At 40.3% G+C, this 19,515-nt stretch overlaps 2 protein-coding genes across 13 annotated transcripts in view; one reads left to right on the top strand and one right to left on the bottom strand.

The window, feature by feature from the left end:
- Positions 1–4,335, bottom strand: part of AK9 (adenylate kinase 9) — a 112,147-nt gene extending 107,812 nt beyond the window's left edge. For all 12 annotated transcript variants that reach the window (XR_009354503.1, XR_009354502.1, XM_059176891.1 and 9 more), the window contains exon 1: positions 4,243–4,335. The gene's annotated coding sequence lies outside the window, so the exon portion shown is untranslated. The remainder of the gene's footprint in view (positions 1–4,242) is intronic.
- A 727-nt stretch (positions 4,336–5,062) lies between these two features.
- FIG4 (FIG4 phosphoinositide 5-phosphatase) overlaps positions 5,063–19,515 on the top strand; it is a 125,531-nt gene continuing 111,078 nt past the window's right edge. Inside the window, exon 1 of the mRNA XM_059176874.1 lies at positions 5,063–5,354. Within this exon, the coding sequence (XP_059032857.1) occupies positions 5,289–5,354 (66 nt within the window). The 5' untranslated portion in view covers positions 5,063–5,288. The remainder of the gene's footprint in view (positions 5,355–19,515) is intronic.

Below are 19,515 nucleotides of genomic sequence, written 5' to 3'. Positions count from 1 at the left end.
AGCAGAATATGGAGTAGGGTGTGAAAGGCTCACAGAGGTGACATGTTAGATGGATTTGTTAAAGGAGGACATGTTAAATGAGGCCCGAGAACACATCAGCCACCTCTGCTCTTCGGGATGGCCAGAGGATACTCCCTTCTTTAAGTCTACAAGGAATGAACTAATGAGGCACTAGTATTATTACTAAGCTCAAGGTGGCTGTCCTTTGTAGGCCAGGACTGAAGGTAGGAGAAAGGCTGCTATGATACTGGGGTCCCATGCCTCAGTGAGGATGAGAGAATCTGGGAGAGCAGAGGCCAGATGGCAGCACTTAACCACCAGAAGCAAAGTAGGTGTAATTACTAGAATGGGTAGGAAGTCCAGAATGGCAGCAAGCAAGATCCATAGAGATCGGCGGTGATGGCTGGTAAGCCACGGAATTTCTAGGGGCAAAACAGATGAGCAATCATCAAAATGCTGATGAACTTACATATCTAAAAATGACAAAGGGCAAATGAATCAAAGGCTGATATCAGCAGCCACAGTGAAAAATCATGATTCCTTGCCCAGTTCTTAACTCCAAAGCCCATTTCTTGAAGGGTAGGCAAGGAGCCCTTAAGAATAGGCCCCACAACACCTAACAAGTATTCACAATAGGGATTCCCCAATCCTTCTCCAAGAGAACCTATAACCATTAACTGGGGAAATACACATGGAGAACACGGGACTATTCTCCTCTTTCCAAGTCAATAGGACACAGGCTCTGAGTTGACACCAACACCAGTGGATTCAAAATGCCATCATGGCCCCCAGTGAGAGTGAAAGCAAATGGAGAACCAGGGATCAATGGAAACTTGGCTCAAGTCTATCCTATAGTACAGGGTCTATAGGATCACTTCGTGATTATTTTCCTGGTACGTAACAGGGATTGCAGCTGGCAAAACCTTCACCGTGATTCCCTGCCTGTGGAGTAAGAGCCAATGTGGTAGAAAAGCCAAATGGAAGCTCATGAAACTGCTTACTGGCTCCTTGGCCCCTGGGCCAGATAAATAAGAGTAAATCATTCTGATTGAATGGAATGGAAAGGTGCTAACCAAAACTATTTAAAAGATGCATAGCCCTGCTTAATTCTCTAGTGTGGCTTAAAAAAAAAAAAAAAAAAAGATAGATCATGACAAATGATGGGGATTACTGAAAACTTAATTAAGGAATAGCCTCATTTATAACCATTGTGCAGATGAGAGCTTTGCTAGCTGGACACAGCTTCTTGTTCTTGGTAGGTAGTTACTCATCTGGCCAATGTGTTGTGTTTTTTTGAATTCCCGTCAGAAAAGAATATTAGAAGCAGTTTGATTCATGTCAGCAAGAGATATTCTGTTCTACACCAGGACTCTCCCATGTTTGTAGCAAATAGAGTAAAAGGGGGTCTTATTGATCTATAATATCGGGTGATCAGGGAGTGGCAAATGTCCAGGATGCCTTCCTAGGACACATGAGCAGCAGAAAGTGGAAGATAAATTCACAAGGATTTAAAGGCTTGTTACTTTACTTACTGAAGTTTTAAAAGACTAGTGGTCTGGGTCATTCTGAGATATTCTCTCCAAGGTAAAGGACAAGTTATTGTACCTTACTCATTCTACCTCTGAAAGAAGGGGTGTAGTATTTTATAAGTCTCTCACTTTGGGAGACAGATGTAGCACACTTGGGGATACTGTTCTGATCCATTTAATGGGTGACTTGGAAAGCTACCAGTTTTGGGTGAAGCTCAGATAAAGAAAGAGCTCTGCTGAAGTTTTGGTGTATGATACCAGAGGCCTGCTTCTTGGGCCATATACCTGCCCAGATCCCAGGATGTGACAGGGAGGTACTTAGAGCATGGAAGAATTCTTTTGGAGTCTTAGCAAAGCCACAACAGAAACCTCTCAGTGTAGATCCCTGTCTGCAGCAGAGAACCATTCCCCATTCAAGCAGCTGCTCTTGGCAATGCTCTGGGCTCTGGGAGAGGATGAGTGCCTGACCATGGGACATCAGGTGACTCTGGAAACGGAAGTGCCATCATGAGCTGGGTATGTCAGATCAAGACCTCAAGTTGGACAGGCATAGCAGCAATCCACCAAATGATAAAAATGGAACACTGGGATCAGTTCCAAGCAGATCTAAAGGGTACAAATAAGTTTCATAAAAAAGCAGCCCAGACCCCATGTCACCTGTCTCTTGCTCACCAATGTCTCTCTTTTAGCTCACACCTCATATGGAATTCCCTAGGATCAGCTGATAGAAAATATTTATCAATAGCCAAAGGCACATAACTCAATTCCTCAAGCCCTAATGTCACCCTCCCCTCCATAAAAACTGAAGGAGGCTGAGGTAGAAGGAAAAGTAAATAAAATTTCTTCTAAACCTAAATCTCACTAACAAGGACGCTTGATAGCAGGAATGTAACATTCCACCAGGAGACTCCCAATTGTCTTTATGTTAGTGCCTCATTAGAGGGAAAGTGGCCTTGGCTGGATAGTAACCAGGCCTTCAATATCCTGACAGTCTTCTTTACCCCAATAGCTCTTCGGAACAACCCTTTGTCCTCACCTACCCAACTCCTGTGTATATATCCAGCCACTCCTCACATGACCGGCGCAGCAGCATCTCCGTCTGCCTACAGGTCCTGTCCCCGTGCTCTAATAAACCACCTTTTTGCACCAAAGACGTCTAAAGAATTCTTTCTTAGCCATTGGCTCCGAACCTCACCTAGGTTCAAGACTTCATCACTTCCAGACTTTAATCCCACTTGGGGGGTAGCCCTACATGATGATGATTAAGGAAATCCTTCTTGTGGGCAGAGGTTTTTTAAAAAAGATATTTTATTTATTTATTTAAAGAGGGAGAGAGAGAGCACAAATGCAGAGAGGGAGAGGGAGAAGCAGACTCCCCATTGAGCAGAGAGTCAGACACAGCGCTCCATCCCAGGACCCTGAGACCATGACCTGAGCCGAAGGCAGACGCTTAATCGATTGAGCCCCCCAGGTGGTTCTGTGGGGAGAGATTTAAGCAGTATTCCTAGGTCCTCAGGTTGGAGGACAATACTGAAGGTTTGGCCCAGGGCCTTAGAGGAGCAAGATTGAAAGACAAAAGAAAATGACTTTTGGGGAACAGGCACGTGAATGAAACTATGTGAATGAAACTGCGAGAGGGGTTAGCAAACACACTCTGTGGCGACCTTTAACAATCACATCCTTGTGTCATTATTCCCTTCCCTCAATGTGCTCTCCCTTAAGTGGGAATTACTCTGAGACACACATCTCAGGATTCTCCAGTGATTTCAGCCCACAGAGACATTTGCTTGGTAATATCCCCTTGGTCAACTTCCTTCTGTTCATTGATGTTGTTTCCTGGGATTATTCCCATATAAAGCTCTAGACTTTGAATTTTTGTCTCAGGATCTGCTTCTGGGTGAACCAAATGGAGAAAATGTTCAAACGGAAGTGCTGTTACAGTATAATAGAATAAATGAAAACTAATATTGGAAACCAGAAATCCACAGATATTGTAAAAGTTGTTATCCTAAATGAAAATATTAGTGCAATTTATTTAATTAATACTTGATTTCATATGAAATTTTAATATGTATTTAATACTTGATTTCATATATTTAATACTTGATTTCAGATTAATTGGTTTCCATTATGAAACAAAACAGAAATATTCTTCCTAGCTGAAAGATCCAAGTCAACATAAAATGCCAGAACTGACCTGACCATCTTTCCAGTTCTTAAGCAGGACAAAACTATGAAAGAAAATTAAAATACTAAATAATTAAACATTTATTTTAAAAATTTGGTCATCTCTCAATTTTAAATTTACAATATGATCTCTGACATCTCCTTGTTAATAACATAATCTCGAATATCACATTATGTTATGCTTTTATACTATAATTCAACAGTTTTTAAAAGTTCCCTCACATTTTTAGCCGTTGGGAAACCCTCTAGTAGTGGGTTCTGTGGTTTCCAGCACCGCCCCCCTCCCCGGAAAACCTAATACTTCTGCCGTGGCGAGTCCTTACACTCTTCTAGCAGGTCCTCAGTAAATATTTGTGGAATGAAGACGTTAGTCGTTGGAACGGAAAATGGTGTGAAAATTACTTTACCGAGAGATCCCAAAGTTCAGTTTTATAAGAAAATTAAGTGGTCTGGGATCCTCGCAGGTGAGGTTCCCATTAATTGATACAAAACACGTCGGGGAGGGGGACTTACGACCCCTACTTACCCCGCCACAGCACAGTCCTCAGGAGCCCACAGGACCCCACCCGCCAGGCCCCAGCAGCCGGCTCGAGCGCCTCCGCGTGTGTAGACCGGTTGCCTAGGCAACCCCTGGCGGGGCTTCGCGCAGGGCCTCTTGGGAGGCCGGCTTGTAATTCATTCGTTTTTAAAAATCTTAGGTATTCACTTTTGCACTTCACTTCGTATTTATTACACATTCCTTTTCACAGGTATAGAGGGTGACGATTAGAGACGGTATGTACACTACTCACTTACGTTCACACACATCAGATGGAAGCCTGTCTCCAAAGCCGGTGCCACACCACAGGGCGCTACGCTTGGCAGTCCCCTTGAGGAACTGACAAATAGCCAGTCTCCGCCACAGATATGTGGCAAAGTCCACGATGTCCAACTTCAGGTGATATATTTTTTTAAAGGTGATTTAAAGAAGACTCTCAAAGGGTTAAAATGGAGAACAAAGCGATGCAAGGGGAAAAACACCGACACTCGGGGAAGGGCTATCCTCTATGTTTCCAGGAAAAAGAGGGCCGAGGTAGGCAGAGAAAAAAAGAAAAACTTCGAATGGATCTATCTACAATTCGGCGAACCGCTTCAAAAGAAGCAGTTCAGTCTCAAATCCTCCCCTTTTCCACAGAGGTGGACCAGAAGAAGCGAGAGTCTGAACAAACCGCGCGACTTTTTCTCCGCCCACTTTTTCTCCTGCCCGCACCAAAAATGGCGCCTTTCGCTTCCTCTCTAGGTAGCACGCAGGTTCTGGGAGCCTCTTCACGCCCTCTCTACGGTATCTCCTGAAGCCCCGCCTCCGACGTGCCCGGGGCGGGGTTTGCCTGCGGGTCGCGGGCCGGGATCAGGAAACACCTGAGCTGTACCCGGTCTCCTGTGTATTTAGTGCCCAAGTGGTGTTTTCTGGCTAGATCCGGTGTCGGAGGTCTGAGGTGTCTTCTCTCCGGGCCTCCTGGGGCAGTCCGGAGGCCGCCGCACCCTGGGCCGCGGCCTGGTGTCCTGTCGTAAGAGCCCCAACTTGCTCCGACCATGCCCGCGGCCGCCGCCCCCATCATCAGCTCCGTCCAGAAGCTGGTTCTGTATGAGACCAGAGCTGTAAGTTCCCGCCGCGGTGGGGCACAGTGGGGCACGCGCGGGGGTACGGTGGCAGCACCCCCCTCCCTGGGTCCCTAATCCCAGCCTTGGGCATGTGTCTGAGGGGGCTTCGCCTTGTCATCGCACCCAGGGAACTGCTGCTTTTGCTTGTACATGTTTCCACTTAAAAGCAACGGTTGGGTCACACTGGAAACAGGCGCTCGTGGTATCTCCGAAACTCTTCCTGAAGTTCTGAACGAGTTGCTGGATACTTTTAAAGAACTTTCAGAAAGTCTGTTAGCGTTTTGCATTTCGCTACTTACAGTACAGGCAAGGCTATGAAAAAAACATTTTTGACCTTTGAATGGTTAATTTGTGTTTTCCTCTTCTATGGCATACCAGTCACTATGATTGAGGTTAATTATGTGCACTTTTATTGCTAAAAATCTTGGCTCTCTCTATTTGAAAGGAAGACTTATTTTGTTTAAAGACATTTGTTTGGATGACATTTTGCTTTTCACTTGACTTTTTTACAACACTTTTTATTACTTTGAGTGGCCATGTAAACAGTTACCAGTAGAATAAGATCAGTTTTTGTGTTTAGATTCTAGTTCTCAAAGATTTAATGGAATAGTGTTTATAGAAATACATACTTTGGACACTTATAAATTGGACAGAGCTATTGCTACTTCGTTAGTTTGAAAATTATAAAAATATTTTAAACTTTATTCAGAGAATAGATATTGCATCTCTAAAATATCCAATATTTATATAGTTTTGAGGATGCTCAGTTAATGCATTCTTTAATTGTATACTTATTTTATAGTTTCACCATATTTTAATTTTTAAAGTTAATATTTTTATATATGTGTTTAAAATTTTACTCTTTGTTATTTAATAATTTCCAATAAATTGAAAATGGTAAAAAAAAAAAAAAGAAATACATACTTTGTCATTTGTGTGATTGAAAAATAAAGTATATCTTTTCTGACTTGGGGTAGCAGTGATTTTAGGATCTGTGTTTAAAATTGCACTTGATAGTAATAAGATTGCATATGCCAGAGACCTTCCTGTTGTGCTGTAGAGTGTTTTATAAGGCGCATTCAATGAAACTTGAGTTGTCTTCCATTAGATTAAGTAGGTACTTAACAGTTTCTTGGTTATAACATGGTTCTTAGTGCACATCTGCTTCGGGTCACGATTAGTAGAGAAACATTGTTGACCCTAAACTAATTTTGTTAGCAACTTCATTTGATTAGATCCAGACCCGAAGATAAAATTATAATATTCATAGATGTCTTCAGTTGTTCTCTGAGGCAAGTCATACAGAAATATTTTGACATTGAAATAAAACCTGTTTTCTGTACAATGTCCTGGTAAATGTCATTGTAGGAAACATAAATACTATGTTTAAAACACAGAAACTCAGCTCCTTAATAAGCTGAGCATTCATCAGGACTGGCTGAGATGTTAGTGTTCTTTCGAAAGCACAACTCATATTATAGGGCTCTAATGCTCAGAAACCTTCAATAGCCCCCATTTGAGGGGAGTAGATTCTGAATCTCTTAGTTTGGCCTTCAAAGCCTTAGGTGATTTGTCCAAAACCTGTCTGGTCTTATATCTAATTTAATATCAATTCAACAAATATTTACTGAGAATTAACTCTGTGCCTTTATGTGCCTTATTCTGCAGTAAAACTGTATTGCTTTCAGTTCCTTATACCTTCCACAGTGTTTTCGGCCACTTGTTCTTTGCAAAGTCCCCCTCCTCCTTCTCCTGTCACAACCTGCCAGTCCTCCCAGCACAGATCTGGTACCATGCCTTGCAGACAGTAGGTTTCCAGTAGGTACTCGTTGAGAGTGTCTAACATGAAGAGGTGTGTGTTGTAGAACTTGGTTGTTACCCCTCTCATTCATCTAACGAATGGAAACTAACTAATGGGACAAAAGATGAGTTTATCAGAAGGATGCTGGAGGAGCCATTGCATGGAATCACTGGAAGAGCCTAACTCCCTAGCTTCTGGAAAGGCAGGAACAAGACAGCAGGGTTAGAGAACCCACTCAGAGTGCTGCCAAAGACTGGACCACAGGTACTAGGAGAAGAAATCTGATTGACTCAGCTGTGATTGGTAATCTGGCCCTGGATGGACAAATCATGTGGCAGAGATGGGATCTGGCACCACCCCCCCCTTTTTTTTAAAGATTTTATTTATTTGACAAGCAGAGATCACAAGTAGGCAGACAGGCAGGCAGAGGTAGAGAGGAAAGGAAGCGGACTCCCCGCTGAGCGGAAAGCTCCACTCAGGCCTCGATGCGGGGCATTTGTTCTTTTTCTTTTCTTTTCTTTTTTAAAAGATTTTATTTATTCATTTGACAGATAAATGTAGCCAGGGAGGCAGGCAGAGAGAGAGGGGGAAGCAGGCTCCCTGCTGAGCAGAGAGCCCTGTGCGGGGCATAATCCCAGGACCCTGGGATCATGACCTGAGCCGAAGGCAGAGACTTTAACCCACTGAGCCACCCAGGTGCCCCAAGGAATCTGGCAATCCTGACTTTATTTCCAGGAATGGTTGGACCAGGGCAACCACCCTGAGAAATGTCTGCTGCATTTAATCTTTGAAGCTCAGTTTCCTCATCAATAGAGTATGTGAATCTTCTTTTTTACATTTTGACTTAAAAATTTAAGCAGAAAGATTTGTTTGAGTAATAAGCTCAAAGCTTAAAGGACATATATAGCTCAGAAAAAAAAAAAACATGAAATTACTGGCAACTAAATAGATCCTAGGAATTAAAAAAAAAAAGCTGTAGCAGGTTTAATTAATGAGAAGAATAGTTAATGCCTATGGAACTTCTATGCCAGCTGCTGGTCTACATATATTTTATTATTTAATCCTCATAAAACCTTGAAGAAGGAGATCTTGGTACTACTATCACTACCTTTCACTATTACTCAGTGAAGAAAAGAATGAGGCAGAGAGAACAGTGCTATTGAGAGTGTGGTCTGGTACCTGGTGCCAGGCATAGGTAGTTTGTAACTGGATTGGGACAGATTACATATAGAAACTGAGAATCAGTGATTAGAAACCTTTATGGCTCTATGTGACAGAGTAATTGTATTTGTGATGTACCAAATAGTTTAGAACATTGGGTTTGTGGTTTGTGTGCTTTTGGTTTTTTTGTTTTTGGCTTTTTTATTATGGAAATTTTGAAAAAAATACAAAATAAACAGAATAATATAATAAACTCCCATATAACTATCACCAGCTCCAAAATTACCTTTCTTTTCTTTTATTAAGATTTATTTATTTTTGAGAGAGGAAGATCACACACTGCAGGGGAAAGGGGCAGACGGAGAGGGTGAGTCCTAAGCAGAGTCCATGTTGGGTGCAGAGTCTGTGTGGGGCTTGATCTCACAACCCTGAGGTCACCACCTGAGCTGAAACCCAGAGTTGGACACTCAACCCTACTGTGCCACCCAGACACCCACAAAATTAACCTTATTAGCTATAATTCATTCCACTCCTCACCCATCACTTATTTTATAAGGTTCTTTTTCTTTAAAGATTAGGTAAATTGAAAGGCACAAATCTAAGCTATAGAATATGGAAAGAAAGTATACGTGTATATTAACCACGTCCCTGTCCTGCCCTAGAAAGTTACCTTGTGTCCCTATCCAGTCACTTGCTCCCTTTTCTTCACTGGCAACTAATATTCTTTCCTTTTTAACCTTAGGTTAAATATGCCTATTGAAAAACTTTCCAATTTGAGTCTAGCTTTTTTTTTTTTTGCTCAGCATGTCTTCGAAATTCATTCATATTGTATCAGTAGTTGGTTCCTTTTTATTATCGAGTAGTAGTCTATCGTATACATATTCCACAGGTGGTTTATCCATTTTCCCTATTGATTTAGACTGTTTCCACATTTAGGCTGTTGTCAGGCCAGCTGTGGACAGTCTTGAACAAGTATGTTTGTGATTGTATGTTTTCATTTCTTTTGGTAAATACCTAAGAATGAAATTGCTAGTCACAGAGGTGATGTTAGGTGGTTACAACAGCAGGGTATGAAAATCTCCATTGCACCATATCCTTGTCAGCATTTGGTGGTGTTAGTTTTTTGAGATTCAGTTATTTTTGTGCCTGTATAGTGGTATCTCATTATGGTTTTGATTTGCATTCCCTGAATGACTGATGGTATTGAGTATCTTTTCACGTGCTTTTTGGCAATTTTTATATCTTCCTTTGTGAAATGTCAAAGACTTTTGCCCACTTAAAAATAATGGGGCTATTTGTCTTTTCATTTTTTATTTTTAGTTTTGTATATAATCTAGAATTAAGTCCTTTGTGATATATGTTTGTGATTATTTTCTTTCAGTCAGTGGCTTGGCTACTTCATTTTCTTAATTTTTTTTCAGCATTACTTACATATAACTGACAAAATTGTAAGATATTTTAAGTATACAATATGGTGACCTGATACATGTACACACTGTGTTAATGATCTTTTGATGAGCTTAAGTTTTTAATTTCAACTAAGTTTAATTTATCAAGTTTTTCTTTTGTGTTTATTGTTTTCTGTGTCCTAAGAAATCTTTACTTACTCCTAGAGCACAAAGATATTTTCCTATGGTTTCTTTGAAAGATTTATACTTTCAACTTTTACGTTTAGGGGTGTGTTTCATATTAAAATAATTTTGTATGTGGTTGTATTACTTATCTATTGTGGCGTAACAAATTACTCCAAAACTTAGTGGCTTTGGACAACAATAAATATTTAATATTTCACACAGTTTCAGTAGGTCAGGAATCTGGGGGTGACTTAGTTAAGTGGTTCGGGCTCAGGGTCTCATGAAGTTGCAGTTAAGATGTCATCCAGGCTATGGTCATCTCAAGGCTTGACAGGGCTCAAGGATTTGCTTCCAGATAGCTCACTTCATGTGCTTGGCAGGTTGAGCTGGTTGTTGATTAGAGGCTTCAGTTTCTCACCTTATGGACATTTCCATAGGACTCCCTTACTCTCTTTATGATGTGGTTACTGGATTTGCCCAGACAGGGTGTTCTAAGAGAAAGAAGGGTGATGCTACAATGTCTTTTTTGACTTAGCCTCAGGATTTGCACTCCATCATTTCCACAATTTCTGTTGGTTATGCAGGTCAGTTCTGTTTAGTGGGAGAGGACTATGTAAGAGCATGAATACCAGGAAATGAGAATCATTAAGGATTCTTGGAGGCTGGCAACCACAGGGCTTGACATTCTGTGCATCAATTGTCCAGTCTCATTTGTTGAAAAGATCACTCTTTCTTTATTGAATTCCTGTGGTACTCTTGTTAAAGATTAGTTGGATAACTGTGAGTTAATTCTTAAACTCTCTATTTTGTCCAGTTGATCAGTTTCTTTTTCTTTATGGCATTACTACCTTGTTTTCATTATTATAGCTTGATAGTAATAGGAAATCAGGAAGTATAAGTTTTCCAAATTTATTCTTGAAATCAGGAAGTTTAAGTTTTCCTAATTTATTCTTTTCCAAAGTTGTTTTGGCTACTCTAGGTCTTATGGATTTACATATGAATTTTACAGTCAGCTTTTCCATTTCTAATAAGCCTATTGGGATTGTGATTTGGGTTTCATTGAATTTATAGTCCATTTGGGGAGAACGGAATCTTAGTAACATTGAATCTTTTTTTTTAATGATAAGATTATTATTTTAATTGAAATATTTCTTTTTTAAAAGATTTTATTTATTTACTTGACAGAGAGAAAGAGAGATCACAAGTAGGCAGAGAGGCAGGCAGAGAGAGAGAGGGGGAAGCAGGCTCCCTGCTAAGCAGAGAGCCTGATGTAGGACTTGATCCCAGGACTCTGAGATCATGATCTGAGCTGAAGGCAGAGGCTTAATCCACTAAGTCACCCAGGTGCCCCAATTGAAACATTTCTGTAAATTAAAATTATTTATTTAAAAATGAGGATTTATTAATATTTGAATTATTAAGATATTTTACATGTGTATAATTCATATTTATATAGAATGAAATTCCTTGCACATGACCTACTACAAGAAGATTTTCTTCTTTTCATTTTTACTTCATACATAGGGGACTTCTTTTCATAAACAAATTTAAGCAAGCTAACAAGATGAAACCAAAAACCTCTATTGTAATAGTAATGGTAGTAGAGAAAATAACAGGGAAAGAAACATAGAAACAGAGCATAGCAAACATTGATAATGTGAAAAGAAAAATAAACTTACCTTTAGGTGATATTATACTAGAAAAACACTTAAACCAAGTGTATAGAGAGCATTTTCTTTCAGTTAGTTTAGAACACATGGACTTTGCGTGACAGATTAAATTTCTTAAAATGTTTGTAATTGGGATTATCTGAATTTTTACATTTTAGGATCATATAATAGAGTCCTTTAACCTATGGTGTATCTATCCATTTTTTAGATATTTAGTTTCTCTTAGCAATGTGTTGTAATTTTCAGTGTAGAAATTTTACTACTCCTGAGTATTTTACAAGTTTTGATATTTATTGCAAATGGGATTTTAAATTTGATTTAACAATTGCTTGTTACTAGTATACAGAAATTGAGTTAATTTTTATATATTGACTTTATATCCTGGAACTTTGCCAAAGTCATCATGTTGAGAAGCTGGAGCTGGTGTGTAGAATTAAGAATATGTGGATTATGGGGCACCTGGGTGGCTTAGTGGGTTAAGCCGCTGCCTTTGGCTCAGGTCATGATCTCGGGGTCCTGGGATCGAGTCCCACATCGGGCTCTCTGCTCAGCAGGAGGCCTGCTTCCCTTCCTCTCTATCTGCCTGCCTCTGTCTACTTGTGTTCTCTGTCTGTCAAATAAATAAATAAAATCTTAAAAAAAAAAAGAATATGTGGATTATGACCTGTTGAATTGGGGGGCACAAGCCACTCACATGGGGTCAACAGATAGCTCACTCAGCATTGAACTTTCACTTTGAGAAGTGAAGTCCACGGGGTCATTTTGGTTGAAGGTACAGTTTCAGTACACCTACACAAAGGAGGTAGAGTCACAGGATTTAGAAGTGGCGGGGTGGCAGGGTTGGGGATGGGGAGGGAATGATCTAGGGGAAGAGTAGTCCTTTGTCCTAGTCATAAGTGAGCAGGAGATAAGAGAGCAGGGTAGCAAATACCTATTACTTAAAAGGTAGCAGAAGCAGAAGTCACTCACTTTTTGTGTGCTTGATTCTTAAGTAGTATTTTAAAAGGTTTGGGAAGAGCAAAGTGCGAAATGATGGTGGGACTCCTAAGCTCAGGTCCTAATCTAAACGTTCACACTCTGGGTGTGAACAGGGTCATCATACTGTAAAATACCTAGGCTTTGACACAAAATAGTTGTTTTTCTTATCACACTCACATATTAGTTCTAATAGTTTTTTTTTTTTTTTTGTCGTTGTTTGTTTGTTTTTATAATTTCCTTAGCTTTTCTACATAAAAAATCGTATCATTTAGGGAGAGGAACACTTCTTCCTTCCCAATCTGGTTGCCTTCTATTTTTTTCTTGCCTTCTGGTACTGGCTGGGATCTCTAGTACAAAGTTGAATAAAAGTGGCAAAAACAGACATTTTCTTTTTTGTTCCTGATCTTATGGGGAAAACAGCCTCCCTATTAAATGTGATGTTAGATGTAGGTTTACAGAGATGCCCTTTATCAGATTGAGGAAGATACTTTTCTATTCCTAGTTTGCTGACAGTTTTTAAAAATCATGAATAGATACTGAATTTTGTTCCATGTTTTTTCTGCATCTGCATATGACATTTCCTTTATTTTCTTAGTGTGGTGGTTTACATTAGTTCATTTACAAAGGTTAAAAGAACCTTGTATTTGGGGGCTATTTTCTACTCCGTCATGCTATGGTATTATTTTTGTATTTTGCTAGATTCTACTTACTGATATTTTGCTAGGGATTTTTATGTTCAGGGTATTAGTCTGTCATTTTCTTTAAGATCTTTGTCTGATTTTGGTAGAGGTAACTTGGGTCTCATAAAATAAGTTAAGAAGTGTTCTTTCTTTTATTTTCTGAAAGTGGTTGTGTAAGATTGATGTTATTTCTTTGTTTAAATGTTTGGTAGAATTTACTACTGAAAGTGCTTGGGGTTGCTTTGTGGGACAAAGTTTGATCATCAATTTCTATAGCAGCTATAGGGCTGAGATTTATAGTGGGTCTTGAATCACATTTTTTCTTAGTGGGGAAGGGGTAGAGAGAGCGGGAGAGAGAGAATCATAAGCAGACTCCATACCCTATGCAGGGTACAGTCTCACAACCCTGAGATAATGACCTGAGCCAAAATCAAGAGTCAGTCTCTTAACTGACTGAGCCACCCACCTGCCCCTGGAATCCCATTTGATAAATTGTATTTTTCAAGAAATTTGTCTAATTCATCTTAGTTGTTGAATTTATTGGCATTAAGTTGTTCACAATCTCTTATTAAACTTTTTAATTTAATTCAATTTTTTCAAAAGATTTTATTTATTTATTTGACAGAGAGAGAGAGAGTGAGAGGGCATGTGAGCATGAGCAGGGGTAGGGGCAGGGGAAGAGGGAGAAGTGACTTCCCGAGGAGGAAGGAGACCGACGTGGGGCTCAATCTCAGGACTCTCAGGACCCTGAGTTCCTGACCTGAGCCAAATGCAGATGCTTAACTGACTGAGACACCCAGGTGCACCTCTTATTAAACTTTTGATGTCTCTAGGATTTGTACTAAAACTCCCCGTTTTTTCCTATTATTGGTATTTTGTGTTCTCTCTCATTTTTTATTGATCCATTTTGCTAGGCATTTATCAAATTTACTATTTTGAAAGAAGAATCTTTTGGATTGGTTAATTTTTTCTATTGTTGTTTTTTATTTAATCAGTTTCTGTTCTTAGGCTTATTATTTTTTTTCCTCTTACAGATTTTGGATTAATCAGTTAGTGTTTTTCTAACTTTATAAGGTAGAAATTTAGGTCATTGAGATTTTATCTTTTCTAATAGAAAGCATTTAAAATGATAAATGTAAAAAAGAGTCAAAAGCCTATGAAAATATCAGTAGTCTGGGGCACCTGGGTAGCTCAGTGGGTTAAAGCCTCTGCCTTCGGCTCAGGTCATCATCCCAGGGTCCTGGGATCCTGCCCTGTATCAAGCTCTCTGCTCAGCAGGCAGTCTGCTTCCTCCTCTCTCTCTGCCTTCTTGTGATCTCTGTCTCTGTCAAATAAATAAATAAAATCTTTAAAAAAGAAAATATCAGTAGCCTGACAACAAATAAAGCTGTATATTGCTATATACAAAAAGTTTTGTAAATCGTTCTGAAAAATAAAACACCCACCAAAAAAGGACAAGGACGTGGATAGGTAATCTGACAAAAAAGAAGTGTGAATATAAAAAGCTAATTCAACTTGCTAATAATTAAAGCAATAAAATGAAAGTAGATTCCCATTTTCACCTGTCAGAATGGCAGAGATGAGAGAGATTGACAAAAGTCATTGTTGGCAAGTGTATGAATCAGATAAGGGTGTTCTTATTTTGGTTGATGGGTATTAATTGGTTATGAAAGGATTAGGAGAACAAAAGAGACAGTGGACAAGATGGGCTGCCTCTTGTCCTGAGCCTTCATTTTGAGGGATAACTGGGCAGAACTGCTCTGAGGTGACGCTCATTGTTACTTTTGTTTGTAGGTGGGTTTTAAGGTCTCTGGAGAAGAAGTGGGGTGGGTTGGTAGATAGCATGTAGGAGTTGTAATTCTGGCTTTGTGAAGGGTCTGCTTCCTCCCAAAACTTCCCTGTTCTCTATGCCACCCTGACCTTCATGTTGCCCTTCAGCAACTGGGATGATGCCCTTGCCCTTGTCTGTCCTGTGACCCGGGCTTACAGGGAAACTGAGGTCAGATGCAGCCCTACTGCTCATACAGTCTAGTGCCACTAGGACTTACTTGCTCACAGTGGGTTTAGCAGCCTGAAGGTACGCTGGATGAATGTGCAGTTTACCTTAGATGAGTTCCAATTTACAGTCCTTGCTTAATATAGAATGCCCTACAGGTCTTACCATTGCAGTAAGTGATCATTTTCTTTTCTTTCTTTCTTTCTTTTTTTTTTTTTTTTTTTTTTTTTAAGATTTTATTTATTTATTTGAGACAGAGAGCATGAGAGAGAGAGAGCACAAGCAGGGGGAGTGGAGAGGGAGAAGCAGGCTCCTCACTGAGCAGGAAGCCTGATGCGGGGCTCAATCCCAGGACCCTGGGATCATGACGTGAGCCAGAGGCAGCCACTTAGCCAACTGAGCCACCCAGGCACCCAAGTGATCATTTTCTAACAAATTAACATGTAGTGGTTGAGTTTAAAATTGGTAGCTGAACAGAGCTGTGGTGGATTTTTGTATCTGCATGTGTAGGGGTGAAGTTGTTGGGATGATCTTTACCCTTGCTAGTTCAAAATTGTTAGTATGTGTGTATGTATGTTTATTTAATTCCTGCTTTGTTCAAAAGGATTCAAGGACACTTCTCCTTCTTCTCCATCCTGTCATACTAAATAGAGTAAAATAAGTAAGAACATAAGTTATGAAGCCTGCATGAAGAATGCAGGCTTCATTAGCCCGAATGTTAGCCTCGGTTCGTGTAATGAGGGAACAGGAGAGAACAATATAAGACACAGTTGGCTAAGGGATTGGAGCAGGAAATCAAAGGATATAGAACAGGAGAGAGAAGCAGAGTGATTATAGCTGATTTAGAAGGTGGGGTTGAAGGTGACCAAGTTTCCACTTATTTCTACGGGGATCTGAAGTTTCTCCATCAGTTAAACCCTGAAGCTGTAAAGAGTGAATCTGGGGGCGCCTGGATGGCTCAGTGGGTTAAGCCTCTGCCTTCTGCTTAGATCATGATCCCAGTGGGCTCTCTGCTCAGCGGGGAGCCTGCTTCTGCCCCTCTCTCTGCCTGCCTCTCTGCCTACTTGTGATCTCTCAAATAAATAAATAAAATCTCTCTCTCTCTCTTTTTTTTTTTTTTAAAAGAGTGAATCTGGAGGCATCCTTTTTGACCCTCAGAGGCTCATTTCTTTTTGAGCTGCCTTACTGATTGTGGGATTGCTGGGATAGGCGAAGAGGCAGGCCCGTAATACTGTTAGAGTGTGCGAGGTAACTTCATGGTGATCTTTAAAACATAAAATCTTTATTCTGAAAGTTCAAGTGAAGTTTAACATTAATTGAAGCTGTCAGGCAACCTTAAAATTTCCTCTCTTTGAAGAAAGCTGATTTTATTCCCTCAGATGAAAAGTGAGTGATTAATTAGCCTGTCATTATAAAAGGAGATAATAATGTTAATAGATACTGAACTTCCTGTTAAATGGATTACCTATTATATTCCATTTGCAGCTCATGTATATATTTTAGAAACACATTCATCTTCATACTAAGTCACCACTGTTAAAGCTACATGTTGAAATGTTAAGCTTTCTCTTGAAAAGTGATACTTCACTTTCCAGAAGAGGGCCAGCTCAGATCATCTTCCATCTTAATGGGCATTTAAATATGGTTTTCTTGGGGTATCTTACTTCTTCACCTCCATTTCTGCCAACCCCCGCCCCCCCAGCATATGTACAAACACACACACACAAGCGTTTTCCCCAGCGGGTGTTGGGTCGTAGGTACTGGCCCGTGTATGTGCTTCAGGCAGTCCAGCTGGGATGGACTCACTTCCCCACATCCTGTGTCTTCCTCTTCCTGGATGTGTGGCCTCATTTTGGTGGTGTTCCTCCTCCAGTTGCTTCGTGGGAAACGGTTCATGGGCAGTACTTTTTTTGAGACTGTACATTCCTAAAATGTTTTATCCCAGCCTCACATTTGATGAACAGATTTAATGTTGAATGAAAGATCGAAATGCATTTTCTCTTAGAATTTTGAAGGCGTGATGTTCTTGTCTTCTGGTGTTGCTGTTGAGAATTTATAATATTATTCCGTTCTTGATCCTTGATCTTTGATTTGAAGCCTGTTCTTTTTTTTTTTTTTTTTCTCTTTAGGAGCTTGAGTTATCTTCTTTTTATCTTCAATTTTCTGAATTTTTACACTCCCACTACCAGAGATAAGAGATGCCACAAATTTCCATGCCTTTTGGGAGTTCTGTAGTGTAAATTGGATTCTTTCTTGACTTCTCCACTGTCTGCTTAGGGTTCAGCTTTCTTGGGCATGCTTTTAAGTCTCAAATGATTTTTTTTTATTTTTGTGGTTGCTATCTCCACTCTTCTCTTTGCCCTTGGGGTTTATGTAAAAAAAAAAAAAAAGTGAACATAAAAAAACTTACTGTATTTTTTAGTAAAGTGTTTGGAAGGAACAGAGGTATTCACTTCTTCATCTTTATCCAGAAGAGTATTCATTTGCTTTTTGAACGGCTGTGTTATGGATTTTGTCCCCACCGTAGCACTAAAATTGCCCATAGAACAGCCACTCAAAAGATCCTGTTGTTAGACCCCCTGGGCACTTCCATGTCCTCATCTTCCTTGACCTCTCAGCATTTTTTGTTTTTATTTTTGTTTTTTTCTCTTTAATTTCCTTAAAAAAATTTTTTAATTTTTAAATTTGATTTAGTTAACATATAGTATATTATTAGTTTCAAGGGTAGAACTTAGTGATTCATCATTTGCATATAAGACCCAGTTCTCATTACATCAAGTGCCCTCCTTAATGCCCATCACCCAGTTACCCCGTCCTCCCCCCGCACCTCCAAAAACCTTCAGTTTGTTTCCCAGAGTTCAGAGTCTCTTATGGTTTGCTTCCCTCTCTGTTTTTATCTTATTTTATTTTTCCTTCCCTTCCCCTACATTCTTCTGTTTTGTTTCTTAAATTCCACATTTGAGTGAAATCATGTTATTTGTCTTTCTCCGCTGACTTTTTTTCACTTAGCGTAATATCCTCTTGCTCCGTCCATGTTGTGCAGATGTTTGATGGCTGAGTAGTAGTCCATCTTGATCCATTCATCTGTCAGTGGACATCTGGGCTGTCCCCATGTTTTTGCTATTCTTTCTGGACATGGGGGCTGTAAACATTGGAGTGCATGTGCCCCTTTGAATCACTATGTTTGTACCCTTTGGATAAATACCTAGTAGTGCAATTGCTGGATCGTAGGGTAGTTCTATTTTTTTTTTTTTTTAAGATTTTATTTATTTATTTGACAGACGGAGATCACAAGTAGGCAGAGCAGCAGGCAGAGAGAGAGGAGGAAGCAGGCTCCCTGCTGAGCAGAGAGCCCCATGTGGGGCTCTGTCCCAGAACTCTGGGATCATGACCTGAACCGAAGGCAGAGGCTTTAACCCACTGAGTCACCCAGGTGCCCCTATTTTTAACTTTCTGAAGACCCTCCATACTGTTTTCCAGAGCGACTGCCCAGTCTCAGCAGCATTTGATGTGGACGTGATGGCTTCCTCCTTTCCCAGATGGTCTCCTCCCTTTGCTTTGATGATTCCATGCTGCTCTGGGTTTTTTTTCCAAAAACGCTGGCCATTTTTCTCAGTCTTCCAACCTGGTTCCTTATCTGTATCCAGCCTCTGAATAATTTTATATAGAGTGCTTTTCAAAGCTAGTGTTTTGGGGGCTCTGTCTCTATCTTCACTCTCCATACTAGGTTTAATCCAGTCCCATGAGTTTGAAGGCCATGTATATGCTGTTGACATGAGCTCCAGACTCAGAAGTTCTCACTTGACCTCATTGGGCATGTTACAGCAGAACTCTTTGGTTTCTCTTCCAACCTGCCTCCCTACAGTCCTTCCCTAAATCAGTAAGTGGCACCAGCAGGCTCAAACCAAAGTAAGTGGATTGACGACACGCTTAGAAAAATGGGTGTAAAAGTTGGTGGCCAACTGTCCACCAGAGGGCAGTGCAGGCAAGTGAGACTATCCACAACAGCAGGCCAAGCTGGAGCTGTGGTTTTCTTTCCCACCTAACTGGCTCCACATGAGGTCGCTTTTTCTGCACAAAATAGTTTTAGGATTCTTAGACCACTTCAGGAGAAAATGTGGATAGTTACATTTGCTTCCTTTTTCTTTTCCCCCACTCAGATCCGTTTGTAAATTCTGTGGATTTTAGCTGTTTGTTCTCCTCTTCATGGAGTCTTTGAGAGAGTCTGGCCTGATATGTTCAGTATCTGCCCTCCCATGGGGGTGGTCTGAAGGCCCATAGATCATTGGCCCACTAGT

This window comes from Mustela lutreola, chromosome 6 (genome assembly GCF_030435805.1).
Source record: "Mustela lutreola isolate mMusLut2 chromosome 6, mMusLut2.pri, whole genome shotgun sequence".
Lineage (NCBI taxonomy): Eukaryota > Metazoa > Chordata > Mammalia > Carnivora > Mustelidae > Mustela > Mustela lutreola.
The sequence above is the reverse complement of the archived record's forward strand: the minus strand, read 5'-3'. Positions and strand labels throughout refer to the sequence as shown.